Here is a 21,149-nt window from a genome sequence, read left to right on the forward strand (position 1 = left end):
GATACGGAACACATAGCCACTGCAGATGATGTCACTTCTTTTACAAGAAGACTTGCGAGACTCAGCCCCAGGGACGGTCTTCAGAACTTCTCACATGAGCTCACTGACAAAGTTTATGAGCTCATAAAAAGTCACAACACCCCACAGGCTCTTTTTGTGCCAGCTGGCAAGAGCGTGTCTGACTCTATTCTTTTGGAGCTGAAGACAGGATTGAATGCTTCTGAAGAATCCAGGGAGTTTCCATCTGACCTTGTATACTCCTTTGCTACGGAGTCAATAAAACGTCTGCTACAGCAGATTGTCTTCTGGCTTCCTCCCCCATCACAAGGATCCGATTTCTGCCAAACTATCATCTCTGATGATTCTCTGCAGGAAACAAGTTGGCTTATGCCGAGCTCTTCTGCCATCTCCGTTAGTTCCTCACAGGTTTACTTTGACACAAAGAGCCTTTTCACCAATATAATGGTCAATCAGGTCATGGATACCTGTTCTGTGGCCTCCAATTCATCAGAAGAATTATCAGAGTTGATGAACATAATCAATGGGTTGTCCCCAACTGATGCTGGAACACTTGACTCTGACAGACCGGCTCTCATGACCACTTGCCGTCAGTCTAGTTCCAAATCATTGCCTAGACCCTCTCTGTCTGGCAGCAGCACACACAACGGTGGAACTGTGTATATTCAAGTTTTAGGAGAGGTGGAATCTAAGATGGACAACAAAGATCTGGAGATGTCTAGTGTCTCTGTGCATCCATCAACTCCATCAGCCATGGACTCTGATACACATGCATCATTTGAGTCCACTAGCAATGACGACACCTCTTTGGTACTTTTACTGATTGTTAGATTGCTGTCAATGATCACCCCTTTCACATTACTGGAATCCTCTGACATTGGTGAAACATCAAGAGTTCTCACAAAGAGGATTCTGTCTGAGTTCTGTGGCACCTCAGGCCTTGAACCAACTCAAGCCTACCCCCAGAATCTGAAAATCAAAAAGATTTTCAAGGCTGTCTACAAGGGGCTTCTTCAAGAATTTGGGTCAGAGAAGATGCTCCAGGTTGCAATGAAGTCAACGGATTATGCATTTGACGATGCCCTAGTCAAATCATTAACTAGGGAACTACTAGCTAAATGCAATGAGGCTAGCTCTTCACCTCCCTCCATGACGCAGTTGTCATCACACAATGTACTTGGCAGTGACGAGGTAGGTAATTCTGGGCTTACTTGTAGAAAGGAAAAGAAGAGAGGAAGATTCAGCGCTCTCTGTGGACTCAACCAAAAGGTACATATGTCATCAAAATACACATTTTTAAGATTATTTTTATTCATTACGTACAGTATGATGGTAAACACTGATACCCTTTGTGTGCAATTTCCCCTACTGTATAAATGACTGTTTGTTACCCAGTGTACAAAGAAGGTCAACAAGAAGAACCACTGCACTCCAACACCTTCCCAGAACCATACCCCTGCCGTCAGTGAAACAGGTAAGTCAATACACTCAAATGTGTACTGAACAAAAATATAAACGCAACATGCAACAATTTCAATGATTTTATTGAGTTACAGTTCATATATGGAAATCAGTCAATTGAAATACGTTCATTAGGCCCTTATCTATGGATTTCACATGACTGGGAATACAGATATGCATCTGTTCGTCACAGATACCTTAAAAAAAGGTAGGCTTGGATCAGAATACCAGTCAGTATCTGGTGTGACCACCATTTCCCTCATGCAGCGTGACACTTCTCCTTCGCATAGAGTTGATCAGGCTGTTGATTGTGGCCTATGGAATGTTGTCCCACTCCTCTTCAATAGCTGTGCGAAGTTGTTGAATATTGGTGGGAACTGGAACACGCTGTTGTACACGTCAATCCAGAGCATCACAAACATGCTAAATGGGTGACATGTCTGGTGAGTATGCAGGCCTTTCGACATGGGGCCATGCATTACCATGCTGAAACATGAGGTGATGGCGGCGGATGAATGGCACGACAATGGGCCTAAGGATCTCGTGACGGTATCTCTGTGCATTCAAATTGCCATTGATAAAATGCAATTGTATTCGTTGTCTGTAGATTATGCCTGCCCACACCATAACCCTACAGCCAACACAACGCCATATACGTGGTCTGTGGTTGTGAGGCCTGTTGGACATACTGCCAAATTCTCTAAAACGACATTGAAGGCGTTTTATGGTAAAGAAATAAACATCCAATTCTCTGGCCACAGCTCTGGTGGACATTCCTGCAGTCAGCATGCCAATTGCACGCTCCCTCAAAACAAGTCAACCAGCGTTTTTCCTTGCTCTTATTTTTCTCAGTCTCTGTCTCTGAGACATCTGTGGCGTTGTGTGGTGTGACAAAACTGCAAATTTTAGCGTGGCCTTTTATTGTCCACAGCACTAGTTGCACCTTTGTATGGATCATGCTTTTTAACCCACAAGAGTCTACGCCCTGTCTGGGCCGAGGGGTTTGTATCGTCCTTACTGCTAATAGCCGATACAAATGCATTGAATAACATATTCACTACATGGAACTGAAGTGTCTGTCCTAAATCTGAGAGATATAAGAAAGTTGACGAAATATATATTTATTTATATGTATATATATTTTCTGCATGTTTTTATCCCCTTCTTTTTGGCACTAAACAGTCTAAGCCCTGGGGGGGCCTATGTAACACTTCTGCGTTAAATAGGCGGATTGAGACTGCTAGGCTACCTGCCGCCCGACATTTGGAAATTATGTAGAATATTACAATTTAAATAATAATAATGCAATACTAATTCTTCACACTAACTAGGGTCAGTTAAAGAAAATGTTATGTTTACATTTTTTCCCCCAGCAATTGTCAATGATCAAGAATCCTGCCGAACAGAGAGTGTATGCTCCACCAAGAAGAAACCAAGGAAGCGTTCGCTCATTTCCAGGATGTTTTCAGCTATAGGCAAAGCCTTGTCCAGTCCCTTTACTTCCTGCTATAAAAAGAAGAGCACCTAATCTATATTTCAAAATAAATATTTGAAATTAACATAATTGCATTAATTCTTCATGTTGAGTGTTTTTCATTATATATTATTGGATGATATAAAGTGTAGTAGAAGTTGTATAGTTGACTATAGTTGACTATATACATACATAAAAAAATAATAAGAATAGTGTGGACTTCTAGGTATAGTTGAAGTCTGATGTTTACATACACCTTAGCCAAATACATTTAAACTCAGTTTTTCACAATTCCTGATATTTAATCCTAGTAAAAAAATCCTGTCTTAGGTCAGTTAGAATCATAACTTTATTTTAAGAATGTGAAATGTCAGAATAATACTAGAGATAATTATTTATTTCAGCTTTTATTTCTTTCATCACGTTCCCAGTGGGTCAGAAGTTTACATACACTCAATTAGTATTTGGTAGCATTGCCTTTAAATTGTTTAACTTGGGTCAAACGTTTCGGTTGGTCTTCCACAAGCTTCCCACAATAAGTTTACTGAATTTTGGCCCATTCCTCCTGACAGAGCTGGTGTAACGGAGTCAGGTTTGTAGGCCTCCTTGCTCGCACACGCTTTTTCAGTTCTGCCCACACATCTATAGGATTGAAGTCAGGGCTTTGTGATGGCCACTCCAATACCTTGACTTTGTTGTCCTTAAGTCATTTTTCCACACCTTTGGAAGTATACTTGGGGTTATTGTCCATTTGGAATACCCACTTGCGACCAAGCCTTAACTTCCTGACTGATGTCTTGAGATGTTGCTTCAATATATCCACATCATTTTTGTGGATATCACATCAAATAAAACTACAAATAATCTTATCTAAGTCCTTTACAATTTTAGGGGGTAAGTCAAGTGACAACGAGACATAAACCAATCTGGATAACCCTTCAGCTTTGGATAATAATACTCGACCTTATAACGAAATATCTCTCATCAACCCGAGGTTCAATTAGTTAAAGTTCAATTCAGTCCTTTGTTTTTCATCCTTGCATATAACAATTTCAATATAAGTAACCTTATCTTTAATTGGGATACCAAATACTTCCTGTAAAACACAATCCTTGAATGGAAATAAGACTGACTTACTGATATTCATTTTCAAACCCGAAACGAAGGAAAAGTCTTCAATACAGGAAACTGCTTTAGAAACCTCATTCCTGTCTCTTAAAAATATTACGATTCGCCTAGCATTAATAGAAAAAACAGAAATGGACATTTACTATCACAGTGACTAGATGAAGAATATTAAACTTGTATACGTTTACATGAACCAGGGTCTCACAAAAAGAAAAGTTCTTACTAGTTGCAAATAAAAACAGTCCTTTGCACCACGCAAGTGGGTGACCTAAATTCTATATATATATATATATATATACACACAATTGCAAATAACATTGTACCATAAATTGGTAAAAAGTAATAGCCATCAAGCTAACATTAAGTGTCAGTGCGAATTTCCCTGCCATAAAATAAATATATATATAACAAAAAGTTTGTCTCACACAAACAATGCTCTTTCCTCAAGAAATATCAAGTTTTATCAGACGCAAATAAAACTCCTGCACAACTCACTTGATAAATCCAGCCACAGACGATTCTGAGCTTCTTTGTCAAATGCTGTCAGATCCTGCAAGGGGATGAGGTAGTTGGATGGGCTATTTAAAGGTGGGCTATGTACAGGTGCAGTGATCTGTGAGCTGCTCTGACAGCTGGTGCTTAAAGCTTAGTGAGGGAGATATGAGTCTCCAGCTTCAGTGATTTTTGCAGTTCGTTCCAGTCATTGGCAGCAGAGAACTGGAAGTAAAGGCGGCCAAAGGAAAAATTGGCTTTGGGGGTGACCAGTGAGATATACCTGTTGGAGCGCGTGCTATGAGTGGGTGCTGCTATGGTGACCAGTGAGCTGAGATAAGGCGGGGCTTTACCTAGCAGAGACTTGTAGATGACCTGGAGCCAGTGGGTTTGGTGACGAGTATGAAGCGAGGGCCAGCCAACAAGAGCGTATAGGTTGCAGTGGTGGGTAGTAAATGGGGCTTTTGGATTGGAGATGCTTAATGTGAGTCTGGAAGGAGAGTTTACAGTCTAACCAGAAACCTAGGTATTTGTAGTCCACATATTCTAAGTCAGAACCGTCCAGAGTAGTGATGCTGGACGGGCAGACAGGTGCGGGCAGCGATCGGTGGAAGAGCATGCATTTAGTTTTACTTGCATTTAAGAGCAGTTGGAGGCCACGGAAGGAGAGTTGTATGGCATTGAAGCTCATCTGGAGGTTAGTTAACACAGTGTCCAAAGAAGGGCCAGAGGTATACAGGTATTCTATGATATATTTATACAGGTATACTATGACCAATAAGCATACTAAATACTCAATTCATGTCACAAACAGTACAGTTAGTGCGAGTATTCGAACACAGCTAAGGCCAAATCAGGAAGTGCAGTCACCTTTTAATCCTGAATGACAATTGTCTTGCCTCATAGAGATAGATAAATCTTCTTAGGGCTGATCGATATGTGTCCAAAGAAGGGCCAGAGGTATACAGGTATTCTATGATATATTTATACAGGTATACTATGACCAATAAGCATACTAAATACTCAATTCATGTCACAAACAGTACAGTTAGTGCGAGTATTCGAACACAGCTAAGGCCAAATCAGGAAGTACAGTCACCTTTTAATCCTGAATGACAATTGTCTTGCCTCATAGAGATAGATAAATCTTCTTAGGGCTGATCGATATGTGTCCAAAGAAGGGCCAGAGGTATACAGGTATTCTATGATATATTTATACAGGTATACTATGACCAATAAGCATACTAAATACTCAATTCATGTCACAAACAGTACAGTTAGTGCGAGTATTCGAACACAGCTAAGGCCAAATCAGGAAGTGCAGTCACCTTTTAATCCTGAATGACAATTGTCTTGCCTCATAGAGATAGATACATCTTCTTAGGGCTGATCGATATGACAACAGCCAGTGAAAGTGCAGGGCGCCAAATTCAAAAGAACAGAAATCTCATAATTAAAATTCCCTCAGACATACATAAGTATTTCACACCATTTTAAAGATGCACTTCTTGTTAATCCCACCACAGTGCCCGATTTTAAATAGGCTTTACTGTGAAAGCACCACAAACGATTATGTTAGGTCAGAGCCAAGTCACAGAAAAACAGTAATTTTTCCAGCCAAAGAGAGGAGTCACAAAAATCAGAAATAGAGATCAAATGAATCACTAACCTTTGATGATCTTCATCAGATGACACTCATAGGACTTCATGTTACACAATACATATATGTTTTGTTCGATAAAGTTCATATTTATATAAAAGAAATCTCAGTATACGTTGGAGCGTTATGTTCAGTTGTTCCAAAAACATCCGGTGATTTTGCAGAGAGCCACATCAATTTACAGAAATACTCATAATAAATGTTGATGAAAATAAAATTGTTCTGCACAGCATTATAGATATACTTCTGCTTAATGCAACCGCTGTGTCAGATTTAAAAAACCTTTACGGAAAAAGCAAACTATACAATAATCTGAATACGGCGCTCAGAGCCCAAACAAGCCAAAAAGATATCCGCCATATTGTGCAGTCAACAGAAGTCAGAAATAACATTATAAATATTCACTTACCTTTGATGATCTTCATCAGAATGCACTCCCAGGAATCCGAGTTCCACAATAAATGTTTGTTTTGTTTGATAATGTCCATCATTTATGTCCAAATAGCTACTTTTGTTAGCAAGTTTTGTAAACAAATCCAATCTCACGAAGCGTGTCTACTAGGAGCAGACGAAATGTCAAAAAGTCCCGTTACAGTCCGTAGAAACATGTCAAACGATGTATAGAATCAATCTTTAGGATGTTGTTAAAATAAATCTTCAATAATGTTCCAACCGGAGAATTCCTTTGTCTGTAGAATTGCGATGGAACAGAGCTCGCCCTCATGTGAACGAGCGTCACGAGCTCAAGGCATTCTGCCAGACCTCTGACTCATTCCCCTCTCATTCCCCCCCCCCTCACAGTAGAAGCATCAAACAAGGTTCTAAAGACTTTTGACATCTAGGAAGCGCAACATGACCAATATCCCACTGTGTCTTCAACTCAATCATCAAGTTTGCGGACGACACAACAGTGGTAGGCTTGATTACCAACAACGACTTGATTACCAACAACGACGAGACGGCCTACAGGGAGGAGGTGAGGGCCCTCGGAGTGTGGTGTCAGGAAAATAACCTCACACTCAACGTCAACAAAACTAAGGAGATGATTGTGGACTTCAGGAAACAGCAGAGGGAACACCCCCCTATCCACATTGATGGAACAGCAGTAGAGAGGGTAGTAAGTTTTAAGTTCCTCGGCGTACACATCACAGACAAACTGAATTGGTCCACCCACACAGACAGCATCGTGAAGAAGGCGCAGCAGCGCCTCTTCAACCTCAGGAGGCTGAAGAAATTCGGGCTTGTCACCAAAAGCACTCACAAACTTCTACAGATGCACAATCGAGAGCATCCTGTCGGGCTGTATCACCGCCTGGTACGGCAACTGCTCCGCCCACAACCGTAAGGCTCTCCAGAGGGTAGTGAGGTCTGCACAACGCATCACGGGGGGCAAACTGCCTGCCCTCCAGGACACCTACACCACCCGATGTCACAGGAAGGCCATAAAGATCATCAAGGACAACAACCACCCGAGCCACTGCCTGTTCACCCCGCTATCATCCAGAAGGCGAGGTCATTACAGGTGCATCAAAGCTGGGACCGAGAGACTGAAAAACAGCTTCTATCTCAAGGCCATCAGACTGTTAAACAGCCACCACTAACATTGAGTGGCTGCTGCCAACACACTGACTCAACTCCAGCCACTTTAATAATGGGAATTGATGGGAAATGATGTCAAATATATCACTAGCCACTTTAAACAATGCTACCTAATATAATGTTTACATACCCTACATTATTCATCTCATATGTATATGTATATACTGTACTCTATATCATCTACTGCATCTTTATGTAATACATGTATCACTAGCCACTTTAACTATGCCACTTTGTTTACATACTCATCTCATATGTATATACTGCACTCAATACCATCTACTGTATCTTGCCTATGCCGCTCTGTACCATCACTCATTCATATCTTTATGTACATATTCTTTATCCCTTTACACTTGTGTGTATAAGGTAGTAGTTATGGAATTGTTAGCTAGATTACTTGTTGGTTATTACTGCATTGTCGGAACTAGAAGCACAAGCATTTCGCTACACTCGCATTAACATCTGCTAACCATGTGTATGTGACAAATAAAATTTGATTTGATTTGATTTGAGGGAATGAGTTGAAAAACGACCAACCTCAGATTTCCCACTTCCTGGTTGGATTTTTTCTCAGGTTTTTGCCTGCCATATGTGTTCTGTTATACTCACAGACATCATTCAAACGGTTTTAGAAACTTCAGAGGGTTTTCTATCCAAATATACTAATAATATGCATATCTTAGCTTCTGGGACTGAGTAGCAGGCAGTTTACTCTGGGCACCTCTGGACAAGAAGATAATAAGAAGCCATAAGAAGATAAAAGACTCATCTATGTATCTGTGCCAATATAGTGTCTGTGACAGCATGGGCAGCGCCATTGAGGCTATCTTCACATTAAAGTAGTAACATTTCTTCTTCACAATTGTCTGAGCCCTTCTGATGACCCGATTGGACATGACTTCAACAGGGTCACCAGTAGGGCTCAGCCAAATGAAGTTGGTAGTCCCACCCAGTTGACTACATTCAAATTGTGAAAGTGCATGCAAATACAGCATTTTGGCCATTAGAGGCCAATATCTTTCTCTCTGTCTGGGCTACAATTGTAGACGGTTGGGTAATTATGCTTTTCACCTGTGAAAGGCTGTTGTGCTGCTAATGAGGGAGTTCTATTAACCTGAGCCGAGGTGCACCGGTCCATGGCCCCTGACATGAATGGATAAAAGAGGTGAGGGCGGAGCACCCTTCTAAAATTGAACAGTAGCCTTACATTTAGGTTTTTGTCCTAACACTACACAGCTGATTCAGATTAACAAAGCTGGATGATTATTTGAATCAGCTTTGTAGGGCTCGGGGAATAAAAAGAGAATGTGCAGCCCTTTGGGCTTCAGGTGACTGAGTGTGGGAAGCCTTTGTCATAGGGTAAAAGTTGCATACCCCTGGGCTGTAGGCTGCACACTTTGGGTCAAATATCAGGTTCTGTAGCTGTGTATTTTATCAGAATTAATCTGTTCTACAATGATTATTTTCCTTAGCTCAGGGTAAGTAGTAGCAGGCCTAGGAGAGTCTTGTGCGACGCAAACATTTGAGTTGTGTTCTTCCTCCTTTTAATCATAATAATTTGTCAAATGCCTTACAGGTTGTTTTGCCTATTGATGGCAGCTGTGGGCATACAAGCACAACAGACACCTTCTATAAGTATGCATTTTGTACCTTGCAAATTTAAGCACTAAGCGTTTGACAAGATTTAAAAAAAAAATTTTTTAACTAACCTTTCCTATTCCAGATGACCTCAACGCTGAATGCCTTGGTAACGTTATTCGTTTGAGTGTCGCTCCTCTTTTTGAAGATGTTGATGCTGTCTTCAGTGAGTTTGCCTCTTATGATTCTCTTTCTCTCCTTTCATAATTCATGGCTTGATATTGCTTGTCAACTATTGTGTTCACACCATCTCCATCCCTTCCAGATGACACACAAATCATAAACCTGACGCCTGGCCTTGCTACTCAGTGTGGATTCAGCTTTAAATTTGACCCCATGGGGAATGCCATGTTTTTTGCTTCTCTTCAAAACTGCTTTTCCCAAAACATGGTAACCTTAAGAACTGTAGTGTTTGCTTGTACTTCAAATGGAAAGTTTGCCTTTCAGTGTCACTGCATTTGCAACTCATTCTGTAGCAATTTTATTTACCTTTGACATGGAGTCATGCTGAGACCAGGCTCTTTTACAGATGAGCCCTGTCTACACAAAGATACAAGTCAATATTTGCATCACTAGATGGAAAAATGAAATAACTGAACCCATTCTTCAGTAAAAAGGTTCTCAATAAGCCTGAGTTGCCGAAGTCCGGTTCCAGAAACATTGACGCAGTTTTACTTAACTCTGTGGATATCAAAAGGATCTCCATTGTTAGCCACCCTTTGGTCTGGTATCTCTTACCTCTAAGTTAACGATGACGTAAGGTACAGCAGAAGTTTATGGAGGGCTTTCAGAGGGCCAGCCAACTTTCTGATACAGACTGCAGTGATGTGAACTATTGAGCTCTACTCCTGTAGTGTGGCTTCAATACAGTGGCAGCTGCATTCATATAGCCAATTTTGCCACAGTCTATAACTTGCATGAATGTCACCAGATGTTTTTTTTTTGCTATATAATGAAGGCTTTTTTCCCTTCCCCCTTCATTTTAGGATGATAAGATGTTCAGCTTGGTCATGCAGTTCAGGCTGCCAGGAAACCACATGACTGAAGACCCTGTTTATAGAGTTGGCAAAACCTGTAGCTACACCCCCTGGACCTCCCGAGAGATTCTGTGCGACCGCAACTACATGGAGGCAAGTGAGCAGAGCATGCCCCAATGGACATGTTTATAGTCCCGCTTGTTGTACTGCCTGTATAAATGATCTGTCTAGAGCTACAACTGTCCCGTGTTTCATTTCTTCTGCGACACAACGTAGAGGTCTTGACTCTCTCAATTCCACTCGCGTCTTCAAAATGCACATAGGAGAACTTTAGCCTATTCTCAATGCATTTAAGGAGGCGAGTGGACAGATTGAGAACTGGCCCTTGATTTCCTATTGTATGGGAGGGAGAAAATGCATAGGGAATAATGGCCTTTCTTCTCTAGGTGTCTGTCAGAAGGACTCTTCCAGACATCAAAACCATCCCCAAACAGCCCACTGGGGGCCCGAAAGCAAGGAGCGGCAACTTCCGGAGGGGAGCTGAGGTTTATATATTTCAGTTTCTGTAATTTCACTACAAAATGACAGGATGGCGCTAAACAATGTGCGTTTGTTGACAATTTTGTTTAATTCATGTTTCCATTTCCTGAGACAGGCTGTTGCTTCAGGATACAAAATGACAGCAGTCGTCTTTAGTCCTAGCAAGAATGTCATGAATGTGGATGAGGTCCAAAGAAAGGGCTATGCAATAGCCAACACTCCCACACGGCTGGTGTTAAGAAGCCCTCATAATGCAGAGGAGACATACCTCCAGAATGTAAGCTGACCTCCATGAACTGGGTCATGTTCAGTAGAGCAAACATTTGGAAACGGTGGCCCTACCTGAACTCTGCAACATATTGTTAATACGGTGTGTCCTACTGAACACTGCCCTGGTGTGGTTGCCCCCTGAACAGGTAGCTGGGGTTCCGATGCGGGTGCTCTCAACCTCAACCTTCTTTGAGCAGAAGTGGCTGGTTACTCGAGTAGATGCCACGGCTGTTTGTCCAACACCAGGTTGAGTGTGAAATAATTTAAGAGCCTATAAGCCCAGTTCTTAATTGGCTCCAGACAAGACATTCATGTAGTGTTCAGTTGGGAAAATGTTTTGGAGAACTTTTTCCAAATAATGGCACAGTTTTCAGTTGCAAAATGTTCTGTTTTGATGTGCACTTGGCTTCTTGTGTCACTGCAGAGGCAGTGGCCTTTACTCCAGAAGTGATCACCTGGTACATGCCCAAGCACATAGACCCACTTTTCTCCTCTGATGCCTTCACCATGTTGGAGGTGTACATGGGAATTGACGCTAAGAGGCTGGACACTGAGGAAATGGCTGCCAGAAACTACTCGGTTTTAGTCACAGAGGCTCATATTATTGTTGAAATTCCGGTGGGGGCGGTTGGCGGCTACTTCAAGGTCAGCATTGGAAGAGTAAAATGTTCCTGTCTTATTTGTAGAGCCCTTTATACTATAGCAGTTGTCAGTGCTTTGCAGTAACCCTTTACCATCTCTCATGGGTAAACTCCTAGAAACGTTGTCTTGTGTAAAACGTTTCTTATTGAGCAATTGTTTGCTTAACCAGGCTAATATACAATGGTTTGCAAAATTGTGAGAATTTTGCATAAAATTACACTTAAACATACTCTACCTCTTGTCTTTGCAGTTTGTCCTTTAGCCGCTTGAAATTTCAGACCAAATATCCACACTAAAGTATTGTTTACCTGACTTTTTAGGGAGGCGGTAGCTTTGCCACTGTCAACTGAATGCAAGCAACACTCGGCTGCTGTTTACATATTGCGCAAGTGTTTACTTTGCGTGTCAGTTGCTTTGAAAATGCACACCGCCAGAAATGCAAGTTGACAACCATACACCTACCAGCTTTCTAAAGTCTGGTAACCAATACTTTCCTTTGGATATTGTGTCTTAAATTACGAGTGGCAAAGACAAGTGGTAGAATAATTGTATTTAACATTCTGGCTTTTAAGGAACGTTTACCTGTTTTTGCACTCAAATTGTATATTACAGCCTGACTGCATCACTCGTCTCCCTTACAGAGCCATATTCAGGATGACCAGTACTTTGTCACTTACACCATTGAGCCCATGCTTGAGTTGCTGTGGATCGAGGAGGTCGCACACGAGAACACCAGCTATAAAGTCCTCTTCCCTATCACAACACCTCCGATGGCCAGGCCTCCACAAGTTCGCAACTGTGAGTCTGGTTTAGTTAAATAGTGCCTATGGTAATTTGGGATGCCTGGGTTGTTCGTTAGGCACAAAACAGAAAATGTACTGAAACGGGGAGGCAATACCTGGACTTACCCAATAACAAATGTCAATTTTCAACTTCCATTGTACCGCATTTCAAAATGGTTTCCTTTGTTTGCCAATGAACAGACACGCCCTTAGACACAGTTCCTGAGCAGGCAGTGTTTGTGCTTGAGTTGGGGACCTTCAACCTTGATGTGGAGCTGCTGAACATCACCTTTCCCACCATGGTGCTAACTGTTGCAGAGTGCAACGCCAGGGGCTTCAATGTTCAAGAGCAGAGATCCCCTGACAACACCTTGAAGACCTTCAGGATGGAGGTGCCCTTCTCAGACCCGGTGGTCTTTAAGGAGGTGTGTTTCTGTTAAATGCAAAGCCACACGCAGTGATTTGTTCATGCCCTAATAAGTGGGCCACCAACAAAATATAAATAATGGCACAAATGTACTTTGTATCCCTCATTTACTCAAGTGTTTCCATTATTTTGGCAGTTGTATGCATTTGATTTAGAGGAATGAGGGCAACATTACTATAAGTATATAGTTTGTTTTAATAGTCCCCATATGTACTTAGTTGTCACTTGATGTTGAATAGAGTTCTGTTGCAACAATGCTGACCAATGCTTTTAACTTCACTACAGAGAAGGGCGGAACAAGGTGTCACAACCTTCACTCTTCAGCTGATCTACGGCCTGGTCATCTTTCCAGAGTACGCTCCTTTCTCTCACTCTGCCGTTGTGGACGCTGTACTGCTGGACATTGGTATGCCTCTGGACTACGCCAAACTACTGTTGAATGGTTTCCTCTCGTTAATGATTGCCCTGAAGGGAAATTGGCAGTGAAAGACCAACTAGCCATACTGTAGGGTTTTCCTATGCGGTCTTTCTACAAAGAAAATGTTAAGCTTTAGAGTATTTGGACCCAGTTTCCCTGTTCCTGATTTGCCAGGATTGTGTTTATTCAGTCCCACCGTAGCAAAACATTTTGCAATCTAAACAAGGGTTTCTTCTTGGACCAGTTCAAGTAGTACCTTCCTGTTTTTTGTGCTTAAATAATGAACACAACCCTGTTTGTCCTTGCAGTGCCACCCTCAGTCACTGGCAACTGTGATCAGGAGAACTTCCACATCACTGTGGACTACAGGAACCAAGAGCCCTTTTTTGTGGTCTTGGTTGGCAAGCGGCTGCTTAACCATGAGTTTGCTCAACAGTATTTAACAGAGGGCGACACAGACTTCACCATCACGTTGCCCTTCTCTTCGCCGGACGCAGTGTTTGAGGTACGACGCTCTCCCAAAACATGTTAACCTAAATTGCTGCAGCTAGCCTTGCATTCCTTACCCTGTATACATGCATACAATATTGGACTAATGAACTCTCCCATTGGTTCCCAGTCGGTTCACTCGTCCTCTGTCAGGAGCAGACTGGATGTGGCTCTGTTGAATCCTTACAACAACATGACCATCAAATACTTTTCCCTGGCTTGCAGCTTCCTCAAAACGCTGACTGGTTGGTTCTCAAACAATTACTTACGATAAATTGTCGTTTAACATGGTTACCAAACCTGGGTTCCTTGCAAATACCGTGAGTCTAAATGGTAGTGCCAGATGGGCATGGTTTGCATTTTTGGTGCTATTCCATTGGTTCAAGCTCAATAAGTGTAACAAATACAGAACCCAGGTCTGATGGCTACCTGTCTTTTGCTCTCCCACCTCCAAGAGTGTTTCTCTAACGGAACGATGACTGCGCTGGCAGTGAAGGTGGAGTCTGCTCCCGGTCTGAACCCCGGTCAGCTGACCCTGAGCGACCCCGCCTGTGGTCCCACCTACAGTGACGATCGCTTCGCCTACTTCCACTTCACTGTGAACTCCTGTGGCACCACCAGGAAGGTAAAATGACTATTACCCTGAGGTGATGGGTACTGTGTATTTATGGACTGTTTGCTTCTGCAGGCTGTAATAAGCAATTCCCCTCTACTACATAGTTTATCAACAATGTCATGCTGTATGAGAACGAAATCTCCTTGCCAGATGAACTTGAGGTGAAGCTGAATGCCACGACGTCTTCAGAGGAGGAATATCAGTAAGTGCATTACGCATCACAATTGTAGCTATTAGCTTTCATAAGGTTCATTTTTCTTCATCCATTGCTCAATACTTTGTATACAGGGAAAATGTGCCTCTACTACCAGTGTCCACTCCACTGCTTGACGTTTCCCCTATTGAAGTTGCTCACATCCCTTTTTTAGGTTAAAGGTTTCCTGCTACTATGTGGCCAACATCACTCGCACATTGGCCTTTCTGACCAGGCCGCGTGACAACGAGCCTTTTGCCGAGACTGGGACTGGTCGACTAATGGTCAGAATGAGACTCGCTCAGGGTAAGCGTGCACAAATTCAGAATTTCAACTTGACCCCTAGCCTCTAAAAGAATCTTGGAAGGTCTCCTTTACAAAACCATTCCCAAAAATGTAAGCCTTGTGATCTATTACTCTTGCGTTCTGAGATCTACAGGTGTGGCTATTTGTCAGAAGCCTCTAGTGGGGGGTGGATAGTGTTGGCTATAAATGGCTTGTGTTCATTGGGGCACAACAGGATATGATAAACGAGCATTTCTTAATGGACAAGTTCAGATGGTGCCCACTGAACACGACCCCCGGTTGTCTTGTTCTGTGTTCTAGACGCCTCGTATAACACGTTCCACCAGGAGGAGGACTATCCAGTGGTGAGGTACCTTAGACAGCCTCTGCACTTTGAGGTGGAGCTGACCACGTCCTCTGATCCCAAGGTAGCGCTGGTGCTTGACCACTGCTGGGCCACCCTCAACGAGGACCGCGACTCCCGACCCCGGTGGAATCTCATCATTAATGGGTAACATGTTTTTGGGCCTAAACAAGTGTTATTCCACAGGTGTGGTTCCTGAGTAATTAGCAACCTATCATGCTTGGCAGGCCATTTACTTTGGCTACCGTGGCTATGCCCCCATCCATAGGTCGAGTGGTCACAATGCTTAAAAACGATGTGAGCCATGTGTGGTCTGTCAGATCTCCACCCAATTTCACATGCTTGTTATCACTGAGTGGTCCCTGCAGCATATCATAGGAAACGAACTTATGCTGCATCAAACGACTCTAAACCGCGTTGTCTGAAAAGCATCTAAACAATGTTTTGTGGCGTTGAGAAAAAGTTCTTCACAACTTTATTCCAGCTTTGCTTGTAAAATATATCAATGTTAACGTTATCATCTAGTCTAAATAACAGGTTGACTTGTTTTACAGTATGATGCGGTACAAGGGAGCCATGTAAGTCTAGTATAGAAAGTATGGCAGCCATGTTTGTCAAGCAAGAACTCCTAGAATGCTGTTCACTGCGCCCGTTGCCTGAGATCTTAACTTAGTTTGGCCACTTCAGCATGTGATAATGTTTGTACTTGTTACGGCGTACACATGACAAGTAGTTTACAGGTAACTATACAAAACGCCAATTGTTGTCACTTAGCACGAAAGCGAAACAGAGTTGCAAGATATAGCACAATCCATTATTGGGGGTTAAGTCCTTGGAAGGTATTGTGAAGAGGATGATGCAGGAAATATTACTAAGATCTGGGAATTTATCAACAATAAATGGTGAGGCAGACAGTTTTTCTAAGCTATATACCCCTGGAAAGGGGGGTCTGATCTGGCAACCCTGAGGTACCATAGTTTACACTCTGATGCCGTGTTCAAATCAACTGACGACTTCAGTGCATTCAAGACAATGGGGGTACTCCAGTTGAGATCACCACAAGTCTGACAGACGCTTACGTGATAACCCGACTGCATTGTATGGTGTTAGCTCATATTCAGTACCTCCTTCAAGTGTTTTACACATGTGTCCATTACAATCTAGGCAAGAATCAGAAAGCATGAATAAAACCCTAAGTACATTATACTTACGGTACGATGCAGTAGAAACGACAACACGTGACACAGAAAATAAGGCACTTTGATAGGAATACACGCATGTCCACAGTTATTTGTAAGGAAGGCAATAAATGTTCAAGGACTGTGTACTTGATCTGGGGAAGTGCTTGGGCTTTCTTTTGAAGGAAAGTTTGTCCGGCTCATTAAATTCTCAAATATAAATGGTCTGCAACAGTGAAATGGGCTACATTTGTGAATGAATGAGGCAAAATTGGAAGTTGAAACGGCCTCTAGAAAAATAGCAGGTAGTGTGCCTTTGGTCTGAGGTCAGCGCGGGTTAAATGTCCACATGTTGGAACGGTGAGTGCATTCTGACATCACGCGCATAAAATCAACTCCCACTGGGGTGACTGTTGAAGATATTTGGAACTTGTGTGTGTGAAAAGGTTAATGTTGGCATTACCTACACCTTTTTACTCAATGTTATCCTTTTGGTTTGCTACAGTTCAGTGTTGTGCCAAGCTGATGGTCATTCGAATGGAAATCAAGAGCGGCTGGCAAGCTTGGCTTGCCTTTCCGATTGGTTTCATACAACTGCTTTTAACACTGACTGAATAGTTGTTGGTTTTGGGTTGAATTCAGGCACAAGTGACCGCTTGTGTTTAAAACAGTTATTGCACTAAACCTAAAGGATGGTTCAGATGCCTGTGCAGCATGGATGTTTGAAACTGAATAGGATCAGTTGACAGGATCCCCAGAAGTTGATGCCGCTTTCAATGGAATTTCCTGTCCTAGAGGAATGCGCTAATTGGGAGTTGCTAAACATGAACAAATACCACGGTCAAGTGTAGCAGCATCTTGCTAACCTTATTTAGCTAGCTAATGTTCATATTTAAAAAAAAAATGTTACAACATTTTTTTATTTGGGTGAGCACTATGCCACAGATGGACATGCTGGCCTAATTTTTATCTCAAGAATTTAAATTGGGTTACTATAGAATGATGACTTCTTATTCCTACCTTGTAATGGGCTACAATGACTTTGCCCATGATTATGCACGCTGCAAATGACACTTTATTTTGCGGGTGCCTTTTCAGTATCTGGCTGCATGTTACACCAAGCAGTGTAGTGAAGCAACTTTATTTGTCAAAACCGTTCATTTGGGGGATCGGGTTTGCTTTGAAATCATGCAATTTTATGAATTGGTATCAACCTAAATTTGGCCATGTGGACACGGCGTAACTGTTTATTAAATCAGCAATGTCATAGCAGTTTAAAAAAAACGGCTGAAATGTTTTGTATATCATAGGAAAAGACAACATTCACATGGCTGTGCACAAAATGGGGGGTAGTTCAGATTTGTCACTTCAGCTGCAACTATATCGTTGTGCAAAATCCTTACCATCGTCTGTCAGCGCAAGTGATTTGTACTGGTGTGGGTGTTTCTCTTAATGTAACGTCTTCAGATTTCACAAATTCCTTTTTGCTAATATCTGGCAGTTAAACCGTAAAGGATAAACCTCCCAAAGATGCAAATTAAAAAAGTAGGCCTTAACTGTCAATGCGTAGGTTACTTTGTATAGTAGAGCTGCGCCCTTCACAGAAGTCCTCCATGTGACTCCGATGCCGTGGGTGTGGAATTTATTTTGTGACCAATTTTTCTCCAACAGCGGAAGAATTGCTCTGGCGCATTGCATGAAATTCTTGTTTAAAATGAAGTACTTGTGTTGCAAAATATGATTGCCTTGTTGATGATACCGACTGTCTATTCGGCAACTTTGGTTAAACCACGATCAATATTCTGGTCAGACTACAGGCGACCTTTCTGGATCATTTAGAGGGACATCTCACCTCATGTCAATGGAATTGAATATACATGTTTGACATGTCATTTAACAAGCCATTGCAGTAGACCAAAATAAATATTGTTGACGCAATTTCTGTTCTTTAAAATAAAATAAAAACGTAGGATTTGGGGTGCCGAGGAAGCGGTTTTAATGTTACCGTCTCCCGACTTAAACTCTAGACGGTAGAAATCTATTAAATTGATAGTCAACTTATTAACTTCGTATCCTCCTTGCAGCTGCAAAAACCCCAGCCTTATGATTCAGTACTATACAAGTTGGTTTAATTGAATTACTAGCTAACTAAATAACAGGCTAAACACACAGGTGACACAATGACAGCTTGTTACAAGGTTTCTCTTCACACCCCCCACTGTTCCGTAAGGGACGCTTATCATTGATACATTTTTGAACACACGAACCGGCACCAGCTTGGAGTAAAGCATGAATGTATTTGTGGAAAGGTAGGTGGTTGGTCTTCTCTGATTGGCTACCTGAGGTCACAATGTCGTTGGTTGTCCGTGGCTCCAATGACTAGTCTTGAACAGAACTACAGGATGGATTTTCCTTTCACACGTTCTGGAAGATAGGCTAATCAACCCTGTTGCTGATTCCTCAGTGGGTGATGAGTAGGATGGTTTGGATGTGGTAGCAGAATGGTCTTTAAGTTAATTTTCTAGGTTAGGAAAGTTCCAAATGTCTAGCTTGCGCCTCACGGTTTTCTGGTCTAATGTTACTTTCTGTTACCATTCCTTTTATGCACTCAGAGATTAGCTATAGAAAATAAATGTCATATTGGTTTTTATTTTGTGATTTTACTAGAAATGTGCTTACTCTACAGGTAGGTTGTCTCTAGCCTTTACATTGTATATGAAATATGTTTGTTCCAGACAAGGTGATTGTTGGTTAAAGCCTGTTAGCAAAAAACATTCCTTTAGTTCATACTGGAGGGGGAGAAAGAACTCACTTCTGCTGTAAATCGATCTGATCCTTACAGGACAGTCATGACACCACCACAAGACTTCGTACACAAGGCGGTTGGGGTTTGCAGCGTTTTCTTGTTCATAACTTAGTCCCTCTCTCTCTCCACTGGCAGCTGTGAGAACCCCGAGGATCCATACCGTGTGGTCTTCCACCCGGTAGAAGCTGACGCCAGGGTCCACTTCCCCCCTCACGTCAAACGCTTTGAGGCCTATATGTTTTCCATCGCCGATGATGCGGTTGAGCCGAGTGGCCAGGTAACAAAGTTCACCCAACAATCTTTATTCTTTAATTTTGTGTGTGGCAATCATCCCTTTAAAAGAATTTTAACAAAAAAACTGACACCATCAAATCTTTGATTCCTAGGTCTTTGTCCATTGTGATGTGGTCATCTGTGATGCCAGTAGTCCCACTGGCGGCCCCTGTAGTGGGACAATGTGTGAATCAGGACAACCTGAAAAGAGGTAGGTCTTGTTTTATGCTTTTCAGACCCTGGCAGACCATAACTGAACTAATAGGTTCGCTCTCTCTCTCTCAACAGGTCAACGACATGTCAAAGACCTCTTTGAGGGAGCGTCATGTATATGTTTCTTCTGGATACATTCTTTGGGTGTAATGTATTGTTCTAACATGACAAATAAAGTGTTCTATATAAAACAATCCTAACCGTTGGAGCTACCTTAACACCATGTCCGTAGGCTTGTCATCAACCCTTTTGTAAGCATGGAACTCTGAACATCCACCCGGAGGGAGATAAGTGTTGCACACCAATTTCCCGTCTAGGACAAAACAATGGGTGACGAAACAAAAGCTTTCCATGTCCAGTAGGATGAACTGACTCAATGTTATAGCAGATGGTGGTTCCCAAAGTGAAACCAGCAGGGCTGTGGTTGGATGCAGTGTTGGTAATTTTTCAACTGAAATTACAACTTTCCTTGATACCTCTCACTAGCTTGGTTTCCATCCAATATGGATATTTCTCTTCAATGATATGCATGTCAATCTCTCATGGCTCAAATGGGAAGAGCATGACTTCATCGCTACTTGTTTGTGTAAGAAGTGTTGACAAGCTGAATGTACCGAGCTGTCTGTTTTAAACTCGCGCACAGCTCGGACACCCATTGCATTCCCCACAAGACATCTCTTTCACAATCTCCAAGTCCGATCTACGAAGGTAGAGCCATGAATATGTTGCAATCTATTCCGCATCAGGATAAGATTTCAACACACACCGTACGGAACAGCGGGGACTGAAGACACTCCTTAAAGTTGCGAGCTTGCACCGTGGGACGGTTCATTGCTCCAGACCACCACAAGGGGGAGTTTGCGCAAATCATATGCAATTTGGGTCCCAAAGACTAATTTTGACACGAGCCACCCTTGCCTTGTGGCGCTCAACGAAGATTGCTGAACAAAACAGATGGAAGTTGTCTAACGAGTCAAGCAATGTAGCAATTTGAGAGGACTGATGCTAATGGTAGAGGACGTTGGCTATCTATAGCATATATATTTGTCAAAGTTACATTACGAAATCTCTTTAGCCTTGTATGAGGAGAATGAATTTGTAAGTTGTCTTCAGGGACTGTTGAGAACCCCAACAAACCAGGATTTTGTCTCGTGAAACAGTGGCGTGTAAAGAATCTAGCTGGCTAAAGCATTGACTGCACAA

The 21,149-nt window shown here is 42.2% G+C and overlaps 1 protein-coding gene across 2 annotated transcripts; it reads left to right on the plus strand.

The window, feature by feature from the left end:
- Positions 1 to 9,136: 9,136 nt before the first annotated feature.
- LOC116352970 (uncharacterized) lies at positions 9,137 to 20,140 on the plus strand. Of its 2 annotated transcripts, XM_031819209.1 has the most exons (21): positions 9,137 to 9,313; positions 9,412 to 9,470; positions 9,559 to 9,639; positions 9,739 to 9,863; positions 10,460 to 10,603; positions 10,897 to 10,995; positions 11,106 to 11,267; positions 11,407 to 11,506; positions 11,685 to 11,905; positions 12,544 to 12,700; positions 12,886 to 13,109; positions 13,397 to 13,517; positions 13,838 to 14,034; positions 14,149 to 14,263; positions 14,474 to 14,643; positions 14,739 to 14,836; positions 15,003 to 15,133; positions 15,434 to 15,623; positions 19,596 to 19,737; positions 19,847 to 19,944; positions 20,022 to 20,140. In XM_031819209.1, the coding sequence occupies exons 1-21, from the start codon at positions 9,291 to 9,293 to the stop codon at positions 20,047 to 20,049; spliced, it is 2,685 nt and encodes an 894-aa protein (XP_031675069.1). In that variant the 5' UTR covers positions 9,137 to 9,290; the 3' UTR covers positions 20,050 to 20,140. The 2 variants fall into 2 exon arrangements, with proteins under 2 accessions (XP_031675069.1, XP_031675071.1); XM_031819211.1 differs by lacking the exons at positions 11,106 to 11,267; positions 11,407 to 11,506; positions 11,685 to 11,905 and having other exon boundaries at positions 9,150 to 9,313.
- Positions 20,141 to 21,149: the final 1,009 nt, after the last annotated feature.

The sequence above is a fragment of the Oncorhynchus kisutch genome, unplaced genomic scaffold, assembly GCF_002021735.2.
Source record: "Oncorhynchus kisutch isolate 150728-3 unplaced genomic scaffold, Okis_V2 scaffold1955, whole genome shotgun sequence".
NCBI lineage: Eukaryota > Metazoa > Chordata > Actinopteri > Salmoniformes > Salmonidae > Oncorhynchus > Oncorhynchus kisutch.